Here is a 20,785-nt window from a genome sequence, read left to right on the forward strand (position 1 = left end):
CATACTAATATGATCCAGACTACTTTCTCTGCCCTGAAATATCTCTTGTGTTCTGCCTGTTCATCTCTCCCCCACCGATTTCTCATAATCACTGATCTTTTCATTGCCTCCATAGTTTTGCCTTTTCCAGAATGTCATGTGGTTAATCAGAGTATTGTAGCCTTTTCAGATTGGCTTCTTTCACTTGGTAACCTGCATTTTCTTCCAGCTTGATGAGTCATTTCTTCTTAATGCTCAATAGTATTCCATGGTTTGTGTGTACCACAGTTTACCCTTCACCTACTGGGGGACATCTTGGTGGCCTCCATGTTTTGGCAGTTGTGGTAAACATCCATGCCTAAGTTTTTGGATGGAGAGGTTTTCAACTCCTTTGGGTAAATACTAAGTAGTGTGATTGATGGGCTGTGTGGTAAGAGCATGTGTACTTTGGTAAGAAGCTACCACACTGTCTTCCCAAATGGCTGTGCCGTGTTTCATTCCTGCCACCAATGTCTGAGGGTACCTGTTGCTCCACATCCTCACCCAGCATCAGGTGTTGTCAGCGTTCTGGATTTTGGCCAGTTTGTGTGTAGCAGTACCTCATTTTCATTTGCATTTCCTTGAGGACATATGTGGAACATCTTTCCATATGCTTATGTGCCATCTGTATGTCTTTGGTAAGGTGTCAAAATATCTGGCTTTTTTTTTTTTTAAATAAAACTGTTTTCTTACTAATTGAGTTTTAAGAGTTCTTTGTATTTTCGATAGCAGTCCTTTATCAGCTGTGGCATGGCTGGGATGGAATGGGCTCTGGTTGGGAGTGTCCCAGTGCATGAGGTATTGGGGCATTCCTGGTGAAATGCTAAAGTCAGGTGCAGGCCACCTTGGTGGACAGTTGGAGTTGGGGTGTTAGGAGTCCAGGGCTCACTGGAGCAACCCAAGCAGGTGAGCTAGAGCGCCCGGACCCTGCTTCTTGCCATGCTATCCAGGTGGAGGGGGAATGTAAACCAAGGCTCTCACTGGCATCTCCTACCCCAGAGAATTCCAGTAGTTCTCCCACCATTTGGTAGACATTCTAGGGTTAATAAATATATTTCCTTTACTTAATAGTTTAGTTGCCTTTAAACTGTTGGGGCTTTTTGTTTGTTTGTTTAAGATTTTATTTGATAAAGTATGTGGAAGAGAGTGTGAATATAAATGTTTGGAGGAAGGGCAGAGGGAGTGGGAGAAGCAGGCTTCCCACACAGTGGGGAGTCTGATGTGGGGCTCAATCCTGGTACCCTGGGATCATGACCTGAGCTGAAGGCAGATGCTTAACCCACTGAGCCTCCCAGGCGCCCGAATTACTGGGTTTTTGCAATGCTCCAGGGATGACGAAACCCACATGTGAGTTCCTCAGTGATATTACTCCCTGCTGCAGGTTGTTGCTTTGGTGGTGCGGTCTCATTGTTACCATGTTTCTGTCTCTTCTGCCCTTCTCTATGTGGTCCCTCTATTCATCGTGCAGAAGCTATTCAATCACATTAGATCTTCAGAAGTAATTCTGTGCATGCAGGTGTAGATTCAGCGTGTCCATGGGGTAAAGTGAATGCAGGGTCTTCCTATGGCGCCATCTTGAGCCACCTCTTTCCTCCTCATGTTGTAAATTGATTGAATAAACCATGTGATTCAAGCATTTTAGGTTAGTCTATGAGCCTTGCTGCTCAGTGACCTCTGGCAGAACTTACCTGGTAGTATCCTTGGAAGCCTTTATATTGACAACAGGTCCTATAAAACTGTGTAATATATTTGGGGGAATTCATGTTCATTCTGTTTCTTTTTTCCAAGTAGAAATGTATAGTCTGCATATAGTCTTCACCATCTAAATGTTGAATTGTCTACTTTGGTACTTGTGTGTGAGCAGATTCTCATCACAAATTCACTCCTTCCCAATTTAGACTGTGTCATGTGACCTAGACCTCTGCCCTCCTTTGTTTATTCGGTAGCCGTGTATTGTGTTCACCATGTGCCGGGCACTACCTTAGGAAGGCAAAGTGTGATCCCCGCCCAAAGGACAAACGTTTTGGTAAATGTTTCATGTTTTATGAACCAAACTAATTCTATCTTGGACAAATCCGCCATGAGGACTGTTTTGTGACCTGAAACCTTCCTGAGTACAGGTCCCCCCATTCTTTCCTTTTATTTAACCACACCCTTAAAGTATACCCTCAGGGCATAGCATCCTTGATCTGCCCTGGAGACAGGAGACACGTGCAAGTCTACCTGTACTGTGGCAACCAAAGAAACACTCTGTCCCCCTAATAAGTCATTACTTGCCAAGCTAGACTTGTTAGCCTTAACCCTCTCGGGTCTAATGACTTCTTTGACCTTTGGTGGTCCTTTTGCATACACCTCCTTTCACAGAACACATATAATGGCCTGGGATAGTCAGGGGAAGTTTGACTGATGACTTTTTAATAAAAAATGAGATTGAGGGGGCACCTGGGTGGCTCAGTGGGTTAAAGCCTCTGCCTTCAGATCAGGTCATGGTCTCAGGGTCCTGGGATTGAGCCCTGCATCAGTCTCTGCTCAGCAGGGAGCATGCATCCTCCTCTCTGCCTGCCTCTCTGCCTACCTGTGATCTTTGTCTGTCAAATAAATAAATTTTTAAAAATGAGATTGAATTTTTAGACAAGGATAAAAATGTATTTCTGGCAAAAGAAATGGGGTGCTATCTCAGCTAAAAGAGACATTTAACTGCAAGAAACGAAGAGCAACTCTGTTTATTCCAAACTTCAACAGAGGGCATGGGGATGGATTTATAACAGACACAGGTGCGTCTGACAGAAGCTAGGGTAGAAAGAGAACCAGAGCTCAGAAAGGGACAGGGTGTGATCAGGGCAATCTCTCCCTCTTGTCTTCTTCTCTCTCTGCATATTGTCTTCATGCTGCTTTCTGCAGACCAGCCTCTCCTTTTATTCCACTTCTGCTCACTCATTCAACACATGCTTACTGAGCATCCACTGTGTGTGCCAAGCACTATTCTAAGTGCTGCATAAACACCCTCATTCTCTAGGAACTTACATACTAGGGTGGGGAGATGATTTTATAATTAGTAAGTTATACAGCACTAAGTATGGAGGTAAGTGCCATGGGGGAAAATACGCTGAGAATTGCATATGCATTGCAATTTTATTTTAGTTAATTTTTGAAGATTTATTTATTTGCAAGAGAGCACAAGCAGGAGGCAGAGGAAGAGGGACAAGGAGGCTCCCCACTGAGCAGGGAGCTGGATGCAGGTCTTGATCCCAGCACCCTGAGATCACAACCTGAGCCAAAGGAGACGCTTCACCAAATGAGCCACCCATTTTAAACCAGATGATCCAGGAACGCCTCACTGAGGAAGTGACAGCTGAATAAAGACATAAAGGAGACCAGGTGGTGACCTGGGAGATTATCTGGGAAGTGCTGAGCAGATGAAGAAACAGGTGCAAATGCTCAGAGGCGGGGACAGGGAGGCTGAAGCATGAGCAAAGTCGGGATGAAAGTGAGCTGAGGGCAGGGAGGTAGATGTATAGGATTTCACAGGCCATTGCATGAGAAAGGGGGCCACTGGGTTTTGGTTGAGGAATGACATAGAGACAACACAAGTGAGGTCAAGGGTGTAGATTTCGAAAGACCTTACTTCAAAATAACAGCTCCAGCCAGGATGAGGATTGTAGGTAACTTACTTAATTCTCTGTGGTTCAATTTCTTTAAGTCTAAAGGACAGGAGTAAGATCACAGTGGTTAAAACTAAGGTTTAAGTTTACACCTGAATAGGGAGGAAGGCATCCCCAAATCCGTTCTGAGCTAGTTTTAAGTCCCATTGTTGGTTGTTCAGCATCTTCAGTAACTCAGTGAGGGTCTGGCATACTGGAATGACTCAAGTTCTTAGTCCTTTTCTGATTTCCCTGGTTAGAATTAGGTACGGTAAACACAGGCTTCAGTTTTGGTATCTCAAAGGCAGGAACTGCTGTAATTGTAAAGTTTTTGTTTGGGAGTATGCATGAGCTGCAGTTTCCTTCTTTCACTCAAGATTGTATTTATAAGATTTATCTACATTGATTCTTGTAGGAGATTAAGGAGAAAGAGAGACTTATCAAGGATAAACACCCCAATTTTTCTGTACAGCAATCGAGTTAGTGGTCCTGCAGGAAACGCGAGGAAGAGAAGCCGATCTGTAGCGGAATGGAGATTACGTTTTGTGGACACTAGGGCGTACAGAGGTAGTGGGAAATTATATTTAACTCATCCTCTCTCCTCCTCTAAGACGCTGCTCAAGTAAACACCCAGGTTTGCGGTCACCATCTCTGCAGGAAGAAAATACTTACCACTGTAGGCAAAAAACGCGATCTGGCTAGAGCACGCCACCGGTTTACATCAGGTAAACCACAAGTCCCTCCACTAAAAGGGCCTTTCAGAGTCCATCCTCAGGTGCCCTTCTCTCGTATCCGTGGCCCCGCACCTCAGGCAGGGCCCAACTCGCGATGCCTCTTGCAAGAGCCGACTCAAATTCTGGGTTTCAGGAAGCTTTTGGAGAGCCGAGCTTCAAAGGTCGTCCGCCCTGCGGGAGCTGCGGCACTGGAACCCAGGGGGCGTAGCACAACTCCCCGCCTCAGGTCCCGCCCCGCCTCCGGGATGCAGTGCTCGCGCCTCCACGCCTCCCCTCAAGCCCCGCCCCATACGTCTCTCTTTCCTGGGACTCCTGCGCGCTCTGTGACTCCTCCCCTCGAGCCCCGCCCGATGCGTCTCCGGTTCCCGAGACGCCTGCGCGCGGCGCGACTCCACCCCTCCCCAAACCCCGCTCTAGGCTTTGCCCCGCCCCACGCTCCGCCTTGCCGCCGGGGCGCAGAGCGCGCGGCGTAGCTTCCGGCGGGACCAGTGCCGTCCCCCTCACGGCTTGTGCGCCTAGGAAGGCCGGTGTGGACCTACGGCAAAGCGGTTCGGTACTTGGGAATTGTTATTATTCTATACCTTTTTGACTTTGGGGGGATTGGAGGAGAGGCTTTGCTCCCGCCCACTCTTCGTCCCTCAGACCCAGGCAGGAGCGTTAGGCTGCGTCATAGTTGCCTTTCTGGTCGCGCATTTTGTGCTTCCCTGAAAAACTGTGTGAACCTTGCAGAATCCCTGTGCTCTTGAGACAAATGCTTACCGATGTAGCGTGGTGGTGACTCGTTTCCTGTGGATTTTATTGCTCCAGCTCCTTGAGAGTCTCAGTAACTCGGCGCTACTTGGAATTAATCACTGGCATTCCCCTGCCCCACAATTAAAAATTTAAAACAAAACAGGTATGAATTGCTTCCAGGCTTTAAAACTCATTGGATGCCAAACGCATTTCTTTAAGAAAGTAGGAGTTACGCCCTGCGAAGTGTCCCACGTTAACTAGGACTTGGGCTTTCCAGTATTTTACCCCCTCGCCGAGCTCAGTCAAACGAGCTGTGATTTGGATGCAAGAGTAAATAACCGTCCAAAAGTTTTGCAGATGTTGAGTGTTGCAATAATTGAATCCTTGGGGCAAGGGCAGAAAGGGGCAATTAAAATAGCTCGATTAAGGACACAGGGGATACTTAGTTTCTGATTGAGTAATAAGCTGGTTAGCTGAAGAGAAGGTAAACTCATCTGTACAGAGCTGGTCAGAGAATTGCGTTCCATTTCCTGTAGGCGTGTGTTTTTAGAATGGAGGTTATTACCAAAACGGTTGGTATCTGCTCAGCATTTTACTACGTGCTAAGCACTTTTCCTATTACCCTGTTTAATGCTCACAGGAGCCCTGGGAAATTTCTACCATTCTTACCCTTCTGTACAGTGAGGGAAGCTGAGGCTAAGAGAGTTTAGTAGCTTGACTGCCACTTCTTAGCTACTGAGGGGTGGAGCTGGAACTTGGGTCCATTTCCTTCTGACTGCTAGAGAGCCCTGCAGTTAACCATCTCTGACCTAGTCCCCGCCTCCGCAGGTGCTGGCCTGCTGTACTCTGGTGAGAGTGAAAGAGAGCAATGCAGAAGGACTCTGGCCCACTGTAAGTACACTGAATGGGAGAGGAATAGCCAGCAACTTCTCAAAACCAGAGCTAGCTTCCTTATCTGGAAAGGACCGTGAGAATAGGCTGCTGGAGAGCACCAGGGTATCTGAGAGGGTGGACATGTAGGTGCAGGGACCTGGGTTTGAGTTCCAGCTCTGTCACCAGCTACAGCAAGTCATCTGATCTCTGGGATTTATGTTCATTTGTACAGTCCTATCACTGTTCTGGAATGATGTTTTAATCCCATCCTGTAATTTTTTTTATTATTTTTTTAAGCCACGATTGGACACTGATTTCTTATGCTCTCATTTTCAGAGTGCCTTTACATTGGATTGGCTTTGGCTATGCAGCCCTGGTTGCTTCTGGTGGCATCATTGGCTATGCAAAAGCAGGTATCATTTGTAGCCGCTTAAACCTCCTAAGATTTTCACATTGTTGCTGGTAAAGAGTGAGTCCCTGAAGTGCGATCTCCTTTGAGTCAAGTTTGCTTTAAGGCCTCTAGCTTGAGGGCGGGCTTATTATCTGTATAGCTGCTCTTGCACTTGCTTTTCCATTATCTGGTTGACCTAAGTCAGGCTTCTTGTCTACTCACTTGTCCTTCAGTTCTTTATCTAAAGCTGCTGGGCAGGGGTGGTAGTAGGTTGTTATTATCACTGACTACCACACATCAGCCTTGACCCCCAGAGTGTCATCTCTGTGCTAAGTAGGAAGAAACCTCTTTTCTTTCCCTGCTCATTTTTTTGAAGTCTCCTCTTTAGACATAGGTCTGTCAGTAAATGTGCTGTTTCTACCTCAGTTCTAGCCTGCGTCTCCACCCCAACACACACACACACCCCAGAATTCTTATTCTCCAGTTATGTTTTGTTTTTTATTTGTTTTTTTGTTTGTTTGTTTTTTTTTAAACTCCCTTCCCTTATTTCCCTCTCCTTTGGGGGATTTGCCTTAGTTCTAACTACATACAGTTCCAGCCCTTGACAGGTTAGTCAGGCCTGGTTAGGAGCCCTTCTCTTCACCTCAGATGGAAGTATCTGTCTAGTTAAAAAGAGGATTAGTGTGCTATTACCCTGCCTTTTCTGTAAAATAGCAAACTCCCCCAAACGTTTTCCTGCCTGAGAGCTCCTTGGTTATGAACTGTGTTGAGAAAAAAAAATTTTTTTTTTTTTGCAGTAAAAGGTAAAGGAAATCTTGTGAATTCTGTTAATGAAATGAGTGGCTGACATTATAATGCAGGACTCTGTTTGCTTTCTTGTAGGCAGTGTCCCGTCACTGGCTGCTGGGCTGCTTTTTGGTAGCTTAGCAGGCCTGGGTGCTTATCAGCTGTCTCAGGATCCGAGGAACATTTGGGTGTTCCTAGGTATGTCAATGTCACTGTCTCCCTTGTACAATTATGTATCCAGAGCCCTCTACCAAGAGGCTCTGGTTTGGTGGAATTTGGCAGGTTCTTCACATGAAGACAGTTTTACTACTTCTGCCAAGTTCAAGGGGAGTTTTAAAATGGGGGGTGGGGGGAGTTGTGCTGGTTTCTGTTTGTTTTCTAAGTACAGAATATGGAAAGGTTTTCATGCCTCATGAATTTAGATTTAGCCAATGAAATTAATAATAAAGCTGTGCAAGGGCAAGTATAGGTCTCTTAATCATTATGATGGCCCACTGAAGACTGTGCTTGAGCATTCGCAGAGGATCACATGTCAGGCTTAGGTTTGCATCAATATTTTTCACATTTGAAAATATTATCCCTTTAGCACTGAGCTAAATGTATGGCAGAGGCCTTGCCTTCAAGGAGCCTTTACCTTGACTGACATGAAACCGTCTGCGGGGCTGCCGAAGTGCCCTGTGAGCTGCACAGAGAGTGAGGAGTGCAGGAAAGGGAAGATTACTACTTACCAGGGGGCCTTTGGGGGCATTTTTATTTTATTGAGCTGCACCCATGTATCAGGCTCTGTGCTAGAACTGTGGGCATCTCACGGTCTCCACAAACCCGCCGAGTTGGGAAATTTATAGTTCTGGCCTTTAAAAGTATAGTGGGGAGAACAAGCATGTTAACGGAGTGGTTTGCACGAGTTGCCATGGGCTGGGCAGTAGAGATCAGCAATGGCCAATGTGGGGGTGTGTTGCAAAAGGGGGAAGTGCCCAGCTGTCGGGCTGCCTCACAGCTCCCTCACTCAAGTTCCTGAAAGACGTTCAGACTTCTTTCCATTTTTTTTTTTTTTTTAAGATTTTATTTATTTGAGAGAGAATGAGAGGGGGGAGGTCAGCAGGCGCAGCAGACACCCTGATGAGCAGGGAGCCCGACATGGGACTTGATCCTGGGACTCCAGGATCGTGACCTGAGTCAAAGGCAGTCGCTTAACCAATAGAGCCACCCAGGCGCCCAAAGAATTTATCTGTCTGTCTATCTATCTATCTATCTATCTGATAGAGAGCGAGCAACTGCACAAGCAGGGGGAATGGCAGGCAGAGCCGGCAGAGGGAGAAGCAGGCTCCCTGCTGATAAAGGAGCCCAATGTAGGACTCGATCCTAGGACCCTGGGATCATGACCTAAGCTGAAGGTAGACGCCTAACTGACTGGGCCATCTATGTGGCTCACTTTTTCCCCCATTTCTGATTCCACTCCTCCACTCTCAGCACTGCCTACCTAAAGAAGAGCAGCAGTCATCACATGGGGGCACCAGCGTGCCGTCAGCACCCATACCTCCCGCTGTGCTGTTTCTCTTCTCTCCAAGGCCAGTCTCTCCACCCAGCCTTTGGGTCTCTTCTCCCTGACCTTCTGGAGTGTTATTCTGCCACAGATGCCATCTCTTACTTGATTCCACCATGCAGATGGCTCCCTCCTGCCTGTGTGTCCTCTCTTACCCAGTGAAGAAAAAAGGACCTCTTGTGACCCCACTTCCTTCTCCAGTTGATGCCCTTCTTCCCCTTTAGAAACTTAAATCTTAAACAGTGTGTTACACTGCTTGTTTTTACTTCTTCCCCTTTCACATTCTCGACCCACTCAGTCTCTTGCTTTTGTCTCCTTTGTCCATGGAAATAGTTTTCCCTGATTGTGCCAGTGACCTGAATTTTTCAGAATCCAGTTTTTTTTTTTTAATGATTTTATTTATTTATTTGACAGAGAGAGATCACAAGTAGGCAGAGAGGCAGGCAGAGAGAGAGAGGAGGAAGCAGGCTCCCTGCTGAGCAGAGAGCCCGATGCGGGACTCGATCCCAGGACCCTGAGATCATGACCTGAGCTGAAGGCAGCAGCTTAACCCACTGAGCCACCCAGGCGCCCTTTTTTTTTTTTTTTAAGGTGTTCATTTGAGGGAGAGAGTGGGCGCGGCACTCATGAGATGGGGGAGGGGCAGAGGGAGAGAGAATCTTGGGCAGGCTCCCCACTGCGCACAGAGGAGCCCTTCATGGGACTCAATCCCAGGACCCTGAGATCAGGACCTGAGTCAGTATCAAGAGTTGACTGCTTAACTGACTGAGCCACCCAGGTGCCCCAAGACCTGGCTCTTTTTGTATTCTTTATACCATCTTGCTTGGCTCATTGGAGCCCAGGCCTTAAATTACTATTGAAACAGGTCATTAATTCACAAATGGGTTTCTCCTCCAAGCTTTACTCTTAGGTATACAGTTACGTGCTTAAAATATTTTATTAGTTGTCTCAAGGCATCTACCCAAATCTGACCTCTTGTTCTCCCATAACCTTGGTCTTCTGGTGTTCTCCATCCTTTTGGGTCTTGCTCTCCTGCCCTCCATCTTTCTGTCTCATTCACCAGGAAGTCCTCTTGACACCACCTCCAGCACATATCCTGAATTGTCTCCTTTGTCCCCATGACCACTGTCCCCATCCCAGTAATCCCTGTATTTTGCCTGCATTCCTGAGGAAGTGTCTTAATTGGTAACCCTACATGGCCCTGATTTCGCCGCAGTTCTCCATGGAACAGCTAGAATTTTGTTTTTACAGCTCTCTTCTGCTCGTGTATCCCTCTGCTTGATATCTTTAAATGACTTCTCATTTCTCTGAGGATGAAGACCATGGTCCCTGGTATGGCTCTCGAGGTTCTGTGGTCTGGCCCTTCTTCCTTGCTAGTTGTAGTTTAGCTTCAGTTCCTTCTCACCACAAGGCCCTGGATGTATTATTCCCTCCTCATGGAATGTGCTTTCTTCCCCTTTTAGTTCATTCACTCCTACTTTTTAGATCTTTGCTTGATCTTTACTTCCTCGGCAAGTCCTTTCCTGATCTTCCCATATAGGCTGGACCCACTGTTTAGAGACCTTTTCTTTTTTTTTAAGATTTTATTTATTTATTTGATAGAGCATGAGCAGGGTGAGAGACAGAAGGAGAAGCAGACTCCCGCTGAGCAGGGAGCCCAATGCGGGGCTCCATCCCAGGACTCCAGGATCAAGACCTGAGCCACCCAGATACCCCTGTTTAAATACCTTTTTTGATGGGGCACCTGGGTGGCTCAGTGGGTTAAAGCCTATGCCTTCGGCTCAGGTCATGATCCCAGAGTCCTGGGATTAAGCCTCGCATCGGGCTCTCTGCTTTGCAGAGAGCCTGCTTCCTCCTCTCTCTCTCTGCCTACTTGTCATGTCTGTCAAATAAATAAAATCTTTTTTTAAAAAAATACCTTTTTTGATGATAGTTTTGTCCTCCATCCCCTAGTGCAGTGCATGGCATATAATAGGTGTTTTAACAGATGTTGACAAGAAGAGCATGCAGTATAAATACATCAGCCAGGATAGGAAAAAAAGATCTGTGGCAAATTTGGAGAAAACTGTGGCTGAAGAGTGGTAGGAGGTAAGGCCAAGAAGGCCGTTTGGCTCAGCCTGTGAGGACCTTCCATTCCAGTATTTGTTCTTAGCCCCATAGAGCGTGGGTGGCCATGGGGAAGGAGACGATAGTATAAGATGGGGTCTGGCCCTTGAAAGATGGGTGGGACATCCATTCTCCCACATATAAGATGTAATGATCTTTGATTCTTTTTCTCTTTCCCATCAGCTACATCTGGAACCTTAGCTGGCATTATGGGAATGAGATTCTACCACTCTGGAAAATTTATGCCTGCGGGCTTAATTGCCGGTGCCAGGTATTTTCTCTTGCTGTTCTTCACCAGTATGGAGTTTAGTTTCATGCCCCCCAAGATTTTGTGCATTCAAAGACTTAACTATTGCTGTGCCTGATGCTGCATATCAATTGAAGTGATGTAATTTACACACAAATAGGGAAGGCTGCAGAAACAGTAGTTGATTTAATGCCAGAACGAAGTAAGTGCGTTCATGAATTGGCTCTCACATAATGCGTTTTGGTCTGTCCTGACTCCTGCCTACAGTGGGAGGAGCTTCATGCAAAGTTATGACCGCAGCTCTTTCTGGGACTTTCAGCATGAGTTCCATATTTCTGAGTCGTGTGGGCATCCGTTATTATTAAAAATTTTCCTACAAGGGAATTTTGATTAAATCCTATTGTCTCAAACCAGATTATTTTAAAAAAAATATATTCCTTAAGTATAATACAGATACTCTGAGAACAGAATTTTTAAATATCTGGAAGAAGATCCCTTACCTGACTTTGATCATAGTTATGATGCTGTCAAGCAGAATGCTTTATAGTCAGTGTAGACCAAGGTCAGGAGTGGTGAACTGGGAGACTGGAAGTGTACCGTGATCCAGCTCTGTGACCCTGGATAGACCTTGGTCTTCCCAGGCTTCCGTTTGCTCATCTCTTTGAATTATTGGCTGTTAGATGAGAAGCTCCTGAATTCACATGTACTGTTTTAAGGCAAGTGGGGTGCAAGACTGCCTCTTGGCATGTTACTCCTTTGGTACTTCCAGGATTGGAGGTTCACCTGTGCCTGCTCTGCCTTGTCATCTCCTCACCATGTGGTTTTGAAGGATGTGCAGTTTTAGTTCTTGTAAAAATAGTTAAGTGCCTGTTCTGTCCTTTACCTGATGTTTTTTGTTTATGTGTTTCTTTTGAACAGTTTGCTGATGGTCGCCAAACTTGGAGTTAGTTTTTTGAGTAGACCCCATCAGTAGTAGCCATGTCCCGCTTGGACTCATGAAGAATTTAAAAACTTCCACTATTTTTAGTGTATTGAGAGAAACAAATGCAGCATTTTAACATATTCTGACATTTTACTTAATGAAACAGAATAAAAATAATACTGAACTTTCCAGAAGAAATCAGTCATTATCATTACAACCTTAAAGAGGTGGGTGATATGTAACCCAAGAGCTTCTTATATATTCTCGTACAGTTTGATTATTGAACATGGTGTTCTCTCTTCTTCATGTATCTGTGGGTAAAGTCTCAAGGGGTAAAATGTTAGGTATCAACTTTGGGAGCCTTGAAACCCCATGCCCTACTCAGAACAGTATGAAAAAAGTGTCTTAAGAGCTTTAGGATTTTTGTTCTTTGGCTCATCCTAGAGCACAGACCTACTTTGGAATTATGTCAAATGAAATATCAATGAAAATAAAGTTTACTGTAAGAAATACTTTCTATGGTGTCTTCGTTGCCAGAGCTGTCTAGATGTAGAATGAGATCTGGGTAACAGGAAACTATAGCAGTGTGAAAGTGTTCTGTTAATATTTTATTTAGTAGTTACCTATTTTGAATAAGGACCAAGGAAAGTTAGTTATAATTTGATTATACATTGCACTGCTGCTCGTTTTAGAACTGATCCCTTAATGAGGATTTCTAAAACTGTGTAACCAAAATAAAGAAGAAGAAAAATGAAAATGTGGTTAACTAGCTATTTAAAATATGAAACTAAAACACTTGATACTTGAATTACCAGGTTTGGTCTCTACAACATTGAGGGGACACTGACACATATCCACCTTACTTTCTTTTGTTTTCAGCACTGAGCATTAACTCATTCTGGTACTCCTTGCTTTAGTTTTCTCCATTTTCAAAAGACAAGGGATATTTGCTACTTCCTTCCTCCCTAACTGGTATTGGTTGGATCTATAGTATAATTTAGGCTCTTATTAATCAAGTTTATGTTTTCTTAAACTCTTTTTGAAAGGAGTCCTGGTTTTCTCATCCTCATTTAATGTGACGTGGTTTTGACATGTCTACTAGGGCCCATTCTTAAACAGGTAATGCCCAGAGCTCTGCACAAGATGGTTGTGACTGGGTAGTGTATTCTAGACTACGCATTTTTGTTAATACAGCTGGGATCAAAATCAGATTTTTGGATAGCCTCATCACAGCAATAACTCATTAAACTTATGACCTACTGAGACTTCATGTCTTTTTCTTGCACACACTATTAATAATAACTACTCCTAAATAGGAAAGGGTTGGCGCTTATTGTCACATACTTGTGAATGCTTGATTAAATAAAAAAGGTTCCATGGTTCCTGGTGTAGTCAGTAGTCGCCTTTTTATCATGTAGTTGTACCAGATTCATGGTTTAAATTATAAGGACAGATCCATTTATAAATAGCTAATTGGTCTGTGGTATGACTTCATGCCCTGGTGAATCAGATTATTGTGAACTTCTCAAACTTAGTCCTGTACAGTCTAAAGGAAAATGGACAAAAAATCAAGTAGGCAGAACATTGCATGATCTTCTTGATATTTTAAAAAACTGATTCTTAATGGACATGTGTTTGGGGAAAAAATAACTGGATATAGGTAGTGTTACAAAGGTCAGAATGCCATAGGTGGCCCAGGTGTTCTCTTGAGCAATGATGACCAGTCTGTGTATTATCCTTGTTCACGGAGCTAACCTTTATGCTTCCCCGCCCCGCCAAACCCTGCTGTGTGCAGGCCAGGTAGAAGTGAACACTAGTTCTCACTTCTTGTTCCCCAGGTGTTTCAGTCATACGAACTATAAGAGCAGAGGCACAGAAAAAAATTAAATAAAAAGGCAATACTTGTATATTAATTGATCAGATACATTTTGGGTTCTAAGCTAGCCTTTCCGTGATCGTCTTGACATTTAGGTTGCTTGCATATCTTAGCTATTATAAATAGTGGTGCAGTGAACATAGGGGTACATAAATCTCTTTAGATTGGGGTTTTTGTGTAAGTACCCAGAAGTGGAATTGCAGGGTTGCATGGTAGTTCTATTTTTTTTTTTTAAGATTTTATTTATTTATTTGACAGAGATTAGAAGTAGGCAGAGAGGCAGGCAGAGGGAGAGGAAGGGAAGCAGGCTCCCTTTTGAGCAGAGAGCCTGATGCAGGGCTCGATCCCAGGACACTGGGATCATGAACTGAGCCAAAGGCAATGGCTTAACCCACTGAGCCACCCAGGTGCCCCAAGGTAGTTCTATTTTTAATTTTTTGAGGAACCTCCATACTGTTTTTCATAGTGGCTGCACCAGTTTACATTTTGACCTCCTCACCAACACTTGTTATTTTTTTTCTTTTTAACACGAGCCCTCCTGACTGGTATCATATTTCATTGTGATTTCGATTTGCACGGCCCTGATGATTACTGCTGTTGAGGATCTTTTCATGTGTCTGTTGGCCATCTCTTTGTCTTTGGAAAAATGTCTGTTCAAGTTCTGCTTGTTTTTTAATTAGATTATTTGTTGTTTTGATATTAAGCTGTAGAAGATTTTTATGTGTTTTAGATATTAACGTGTTAATCAGATACATGATTTGCTGCAAATATCTTCCTCCACCATTAGATTGCCTTTTCATTTTGTTGGTTTCCTTCTCTGCAAAAGCTTTTTTAGTTTGATGTAATCCCATTTATTTGTGTTAGCTTTTGCTGCTCTTGAATAGGAAACTGGTCTAAAAAATATTGCTAAGACTGATGTCAAAGAGCTTACTGCCTAGGCGGTGTTCTCGGAGTTTTATGGTTTCAGGTCTTATGTTTGTCTTTAATCTATATTTAATTTATTTTTGTTTATGGTATAAAATAGAAATCCAGTTTTATTCTTTCACATGTAGCTATCCAGTTTTCCTAGCACAGTTTTTTGAAGAGACTGTCCTTTACCCATTGTCTGTTCTTGCTTCATTTGTCATAGATTGACCATATATGTGTGTGTTTGTTTCTGGGCTCTCTATTCTGTTGATTTATGTATTTGTTTTTGTGCTAGTACCATACTGTTTGCGTTACAGTAGCTTTGTGGTATAGTTTGAAGTCAGGGACCTTACCTCCAGCTTTGTTCTTCTTTCTCAAGACTCTTTTGGCTGTTTGGGGTCTTGTAGTTCCATACAAGTTTTAGGATTCTTTGTTCTAGTTCCACTAATTATACATTTAATATTTTGATGGGGATTACATTGAATCACTAAGATTGCTTTGGGTAGTAAGGACATTTTAACAATGTGATTCTTCCAATCTGTGAGCCCAGTATATGTTACTTATTTGTGTCATTTTCTGTTTCTTTCATCAGTATCTTATAGGTACAGGTCTTTCACCTCCTTGGTTTTATTCCTAGGTATTTTATTCTTTTTGATGCGCTTAGAAATGGGATTGTTTTTTAAGTTTCTTTCTGATAGCTTGTTGTTAGTTTGTAAAAAAGTACAGTTGATTTTTATGTGTTAATTTAGTATTCAGCAAATTAAGTGAAATTCATTTGTTCTAATAGTTTTTTGGTGAAGTCTTCTGCATTTTCTATGTATAATTTCATGTCATCTACAACTAGTGATAGTTTTACTTCTTCCTTTTCAATTTGGATGCCTTTGATTTCCTTTTCTTGCCTAATGGCTATGGCTAGGACTTCAGCACTGTATGTTGAATAAAAGTGGTAAGAGTGGGCCTTCTTGTCTCATTCCTTGTCTTAGAGGAGAAGCTTTTAGTTTTTTGCTGTTGAACATGGTGATAACTGTGGGTTGTCATATATGGACTTTATTCTGTTGAGGTTTGTTCCCTCTATATCCACTTTGTTGATAGTTTTAATCATTTTTAATCATGAATGGATGTTGAATTTGTCAAATGGTTTTTCTGCATCTATTGAGATGATCATATGATTTTTATCCTTTTTTTGTTGCTGTTAACATGTATCATGTTGATTGATTTGAGGATGTTGAAACCGTTCTCGTATCCCTGGCGTAAATCCTACTTGATCATGGTATATGGTCCTTTGTATTGTTGAATTCACTTTCCTGATTTTTTTTTTTTAAGATTTTATTTATTTGACAGACAGAGATCACAAGTAGAGAGAGAGGCAGGGGAAAGCAGGCTCCCCGCTGAGCAGAGAGCCCCATGTGGGGCTTGATCCCAGGACCCTGAGATCATGACCTAAGCCAAAGGCAGACGCTTAATCCACTGAGCCACCCAGGCCACCCTTTCCTGATAATTTTTGAGCATTTTTTCATCCTTGTTCATCAGGGCTCTTAGCCTGCTATTTTCTTTTGTAATGTCTTTGTCTGGTTTAAGTGATATGCTGGTCTCATAAAACAAGTGTGGAAGTGTTTCATCCTCTTCAATGTTTTGAAATTATTTGAGGAGGATAGTTACTAACTCTTGTTTAAATGTTTGGTAGGATCCATCTGTGAAGCTGTCTGGTCCTGGACTTCTGTTTTGGGTGGTTTTTTAAATTGTTTTGATTCCGTTATTTGTAATTGGTCTATTGATATTTTCTTTCTTCATTATGAGTCTTGGAAGGTTGTGTGTTTCTGGGAATTTGTCCCTTCTTGGCTTTCCAGTTTGTTGGTGTGTAATTTTAGAAGTCTCTTATGATCCTTTCTATTTCTGTAATATCAGTTTAACTTCTCTTCCATTTCTGATTTTATTTTATTTTTTTGGTCTCTATTTCATCTTTTCTTGATGAGTCTGGGTACAGGCTTATCAATTTTGTTTATCTGTTCAAAGAACCAGCTTTTAGCTTCATAATCTTTTTTCTTTTCTCCTTCCTTCTTTCTCTCCGTCTGTCCCTCTCTTTCTTCCTCCTTCCCTCTCTCCCTAGATCATTTATTTCCATTCTGATCTTTATTATTTCCCTCCTTCTGCTAACTTTGGGCTTTTTTTGTTGTTGTTGTTCTTTTTCTAGTTCTTTTAGGTGTAAAGTTAGATTATTTATTTGAGATTTTTATTTCTTGCTTATTTTTATAAACTTATCCCTCAAAGTTGCTTTTTCTGTGTCCCGTAGATTTTGGAAAGTCTAGTTTCCATTTTCATTTGTCTTAAGGTATTTTTTGATTTTCTCTTTTTCTGTTGACCCCTTGGTTGGTTAGTAGCATACTGTTTAGTCTCCATGTCTTGTGGGTTTTTTGTTTTCAATTTTATTTTTTATTTATTTTTTTAAAAGACTTTATTTATTTGACAGAGACCACAAGTAGGCAGAGAGAGTGGGAAGCAGGCTCCCTGCTGAGCAGGGATTGAGCCCGATCCCAGGACCTTGAGATCATGACCTAAGCTGAAGGCAGAGGCTTTACCCAGTGAGCCACCCAGGCACTCCTGTTTTCAATTTTATTTTTATAATTGATTTCTAGCTTTATTGTGCTTAGAAAAGATGTTTGCAATGATATAAGTCTTAAATTTATTGAGACTTGTTTTGTGGTCTCATGAGATCATACTGTGATCCTGGAGAATGTTTAATGTGCACTTGAAAAGAATGTGTATTCTGCAGCTTGAAGATTAAATGTTCTGTGTATATCTAATAAGTCTCTTTGGTTTGATCTGTCACTTGAGGACAGTTTTTCCTTATTTACTTTTGGCTTTTTTGTGTTGATAATCTGTTAATGTAAGTGGGATATTAAAGTCTTCCATTATTACTGTATTATTGTTAGTTACCCTCTTTATGTCTGTTAAAATATTTGGTTTACATATTTAGGTACTTCTGTGTTAGGTATGTAAATATTTACAAATGTTCTATCCTCTTCTTGGATTGACCCTTTTATCATTATGTAATAACACTTGTTGCAGTCTTTGCTTTAAAAGTTTTGTCTGGTAGGTATTGCTACTCTAGCTTTTTCTTTCCATTTGCATGGAATTTCTTTTCCATCTCCACTTTAAGTCTGCATGTGTCTTTAGATCTGAAGTGAGTCTCTTGTAGACAGTATGGTGGGTCTTTTTTTTTTTTTTTTTTTTTTATATCCATTCAGCCACCGTGTGGTTTTTTGTTATTGTTGTTTATTTAATCTTTTCACCCTGTGTGTTTTGATTGGAGCATTAAGGTCAATTAAAGTAACTTAAAGTAATTATTGATACATACTTGTTGCTATTTTGTATATTGTTTTCTGGTTGTTAGTTTTGTTTCTAATGTCTTCATATTTTAGAGTTACATTCATTTAGTAGGATATTTTAGCTTTTGTGACTATGATGAATGGAACCTTTTTCATATGTATTTTTAAATTAGGTAACAGGTCTGAGCAAAATTAATTTGACAGTAATGTAAGTACTTTTTGACTCACTCGAGCATATTATGTGCCTTAGGTTCTTATTAGCTACCATTTATTTAGTCTTGTGGCTTTATGTTAAAGTTAAAAATAATCATATATTTGCTGCTACTGACAAGATCAACATTGTTCTAGAGACACCAGACAAAACATGAGAAATAAATAAGTGTAAATGCTGGAAAAATCAGGAAATTAAACATTTTAAACAGTTAATATATTTATCTATCTAGAAAACCCAAGACAAGCAGTTAAAAGCATACTGAACTAATGAGAAAGTTCTATAAAGCAGCAAGAAAGAGTAACACTAAAACCCGGTAGCTTTCTATTAACAGTCATACTTACTCTGTTCCATATTGTTGCCAATACCTAAGTCTAAGCCTCACCATTTTTTAATTTTCTAGTAGGACTCCTTGTTTTCATGGTTTCGCTCAACAGTTCTTTCTCTACCCGGCAGGTGAGGCATATTTCAAGTATATTTTGACTCCTACACTTAAAACCATTCAGTTGTCTCTCAACATTTAGATTTTTTCTTTAGTCTCCCTAATGTCCTGTCTTTTTTTTTCTTAACCCCATCATAGTTTGCCAGTATACAATTTCATATGTGTTCATTTAATGTCTGCCTCCAGAATATATTTCTGTGAGGTGAGAGAAAATGACCATTTTGTCACTACTATATATACTATACTTAGTACTTAGTAGATATTTAGTAAACATTGTTGGATTTATAAATTGATCAAATCTTCTTTTTAAAAATACACTTTTTAGGACCATTTTGAGAAGACAGTACAGAGTTCCCACGTACCCCACTCCTAGTTTTCCCTATCATTAATATCTTAGGTTAGCATGAAATAATTGTTTGAACTTATGAACCAATATTGATAAATTAATTGAAGTCTATATTTTATTTTATTGAGATTTTCTATTCAGATTTTCTAAGTTCTTAAAAACTGATACTGTTTTTCTTTTATGGGCTCTCACGTAGGATCCCATGTTACAATTAGATGTCATGTCTCCTTAAGCTCTCTTGGCTATAACTTTCTCAGATTTGCCTTGTTTTTGATGACTCTGATAGTTTTGAGGAGTACAGACCAAGTCTTTTGTAGAATGCTTTTCTGTTAGAATTTGTTTAGTGTTTCCCTTATGGTTAGTCTGGAGTTAGGAAATTTTAGAAGACCACAGAGGTAAAATGCTGTTTTCATCACATAATATTAAGGTAACGTATATGAATTTGGTATTATTGTTGACGTTGACCTTGATCATCTGGCTTCAGGTAGTATTCAGTCAGGCTTCCCCACTGTGAAGTTGTTCCTCTTCCCCCCTTCCCATACTGCACTCTTTGAAAGGAAGTCACTGTGCACATTCTGTACTTAAGGACTGGGGAGTTGTACTCTTCCTCCTTGAGGGTAGAGTGTCTACATAAATTATTTGGGATTCTGTATAGGAGATTTGTCTCTTTTCCCTACTCAGTTATTTACTTACTTATATCAGTATGCACTCCAGGATATGTATTTCCCACTTTGGGTTATAATACAATTACTTCTTCATTTTCTTTCTCAAATTGTTGCAGTTTGGGCCATTAGGAGCTCGCTCTTTAGGAGCTCTTTCACCTAGCCCATCAATGTGGGTGACTTCTGCTTGTTGGCTTTTTGTTTTTATTTTTTATTTTTGTTTTTTGTAACTGTTACTTTCTAGCACTATAAGATCTCCAGTATCAGCTTGGGTATTTCATGCTCAGTACTAGAATCGGCCATCTCTCCAGAAAGCCGTGGTTCCTTTTACTGGACAGTGGTGTTAGGATTCGAGATCTGGATGCTAGATTGCTACTGGGGTGAGCAGCTTTATTCATAATTGCCCAGACTTGAAAACAAGATGTTCTTCAGTAGGTGAATGGATAAACAAACTGTGGTGCATATATACCTTGAAATATTAGTTAGAAATAAACAGATATGAGCTATCGAGCTAAGAAAAGACATAGAAGAAACTTAGATGCATCTTGCTCAGTGAGAGAAGCTGGTGTATGATTCCAGCTTTGTGACATTCTGGAACAGGAGCACAGTGGAGATGAAAAGATTGGTGGGTTGCTAGAGGTTTGGGGGGTGGGAGAGAAGGGTGAATGGGTGGAGCATGGGATTTTTAGGACAATGAAACTAATCTCTAGGGTACTGTAACGGTGGTTACATGCCATGTATTTTGGCAAAACCCACAGAATATACAGCACAAAGCATGAACCTTAATGTCAACTGTGGAGACTAAAGTTGTACTGATACTGGCTCATCAGTTCCAGCAAATGTCCCACACTAGTGCTAGATGTTAATAATAAGGATAATTTGGGGAGGGTCCTGAAGGGGGGTATATGGAAGCTCTGTACTTTGCCGAGAATTTTTCCATAAACCTAAAACTGCTAGAAAAACAAAAGTCTATAATGAAAATGACAAATAGCCCTCAGAGTGTAAGTATAAAGTTTAAAAGTA

General features: G+C 41.7%; 1 protein-coding gene across 3 annotated transcripts; it reads left to right on the top strand.

The window, feature by feature from the left end:
* The first annotated feature begins 4,827 nt into the window (after nt 1-4,827).
* Nucleotides 4,828-12,505, top strand: LOC116589133 (transmembrane protein 14C). 3 transcript variants are annotated; one of them, XM_032341088.1, is made up of 6 exons: nt 4,828-4,946; nt 5,954-6,016; nt 6,335-6,411; nt 7,272-7,373; nt 11,008-11,095; nt 11,990-12,505. In XM_032341088.1, exons 2-6 carry the CDS (start codon nt 5,994-5,996, stop codon nt 12,042-12,044), a joined length of 345 nt encoding a protein of 114 aa, XP_032196979.1. In that variant the 5' UTR covers nt 4,828-4,946; nt 5,954-5,993; the 3' UTR covers nt 12,045-12,505. The 3 variants fall into 3 exon arrangements, with proteins under 3 accessions (XP_032196979.1, XP_032196981.1, XP_032196980.1); XM_032341090.1 differs by having other exon boundaries at nt 4,840-4,941; XM_032341089.1 differs by lacking the exon at nt 4,828-4,946 and having other exon boundaries at nt 5,939-6,016.
* Nucleotides 12,506-20,785: the final 8,280 nt, after the last annotated feature.

This window comes from Mustela erminea, chromosome 4 (assembly GCF_009829155.1).
Source record: "Mustela erminea isolate mMusErm1 chromosome 4, mMusErm1.Pri, whole genome shotgun sequence".
In the NCBI taxonomy this organism is placed as follows: Eukaryota; Metazoa; Chordata; class Mammalia; order Carnivora; family Mustelidae; genus Mustela; species Mustela erminea.

Excerpts from the sequence above, each read along its gene's own strand:
- LOC116589133 (XM_032341088.1), top strand. The coding sequence starts at position 5,994 with ATGCAGAAGGACTCTGGCCCACT. Across the intron at positions 6,017-6,334 it reads CAGAAGGACTCTGGCCCACT|AGTGCCTTTACATTGGATTG; the intron begins GTAAGTACACTG and ends TCTCATTTTCAG. Across the intron at positions 6,412-7,271 it reads CATTGGCTATGCAAAAGCAG|GCAGTGTCCCGTCACTGGCT; the intron begins GTATCATTTGTA and ends GCTTTCTTGTAG.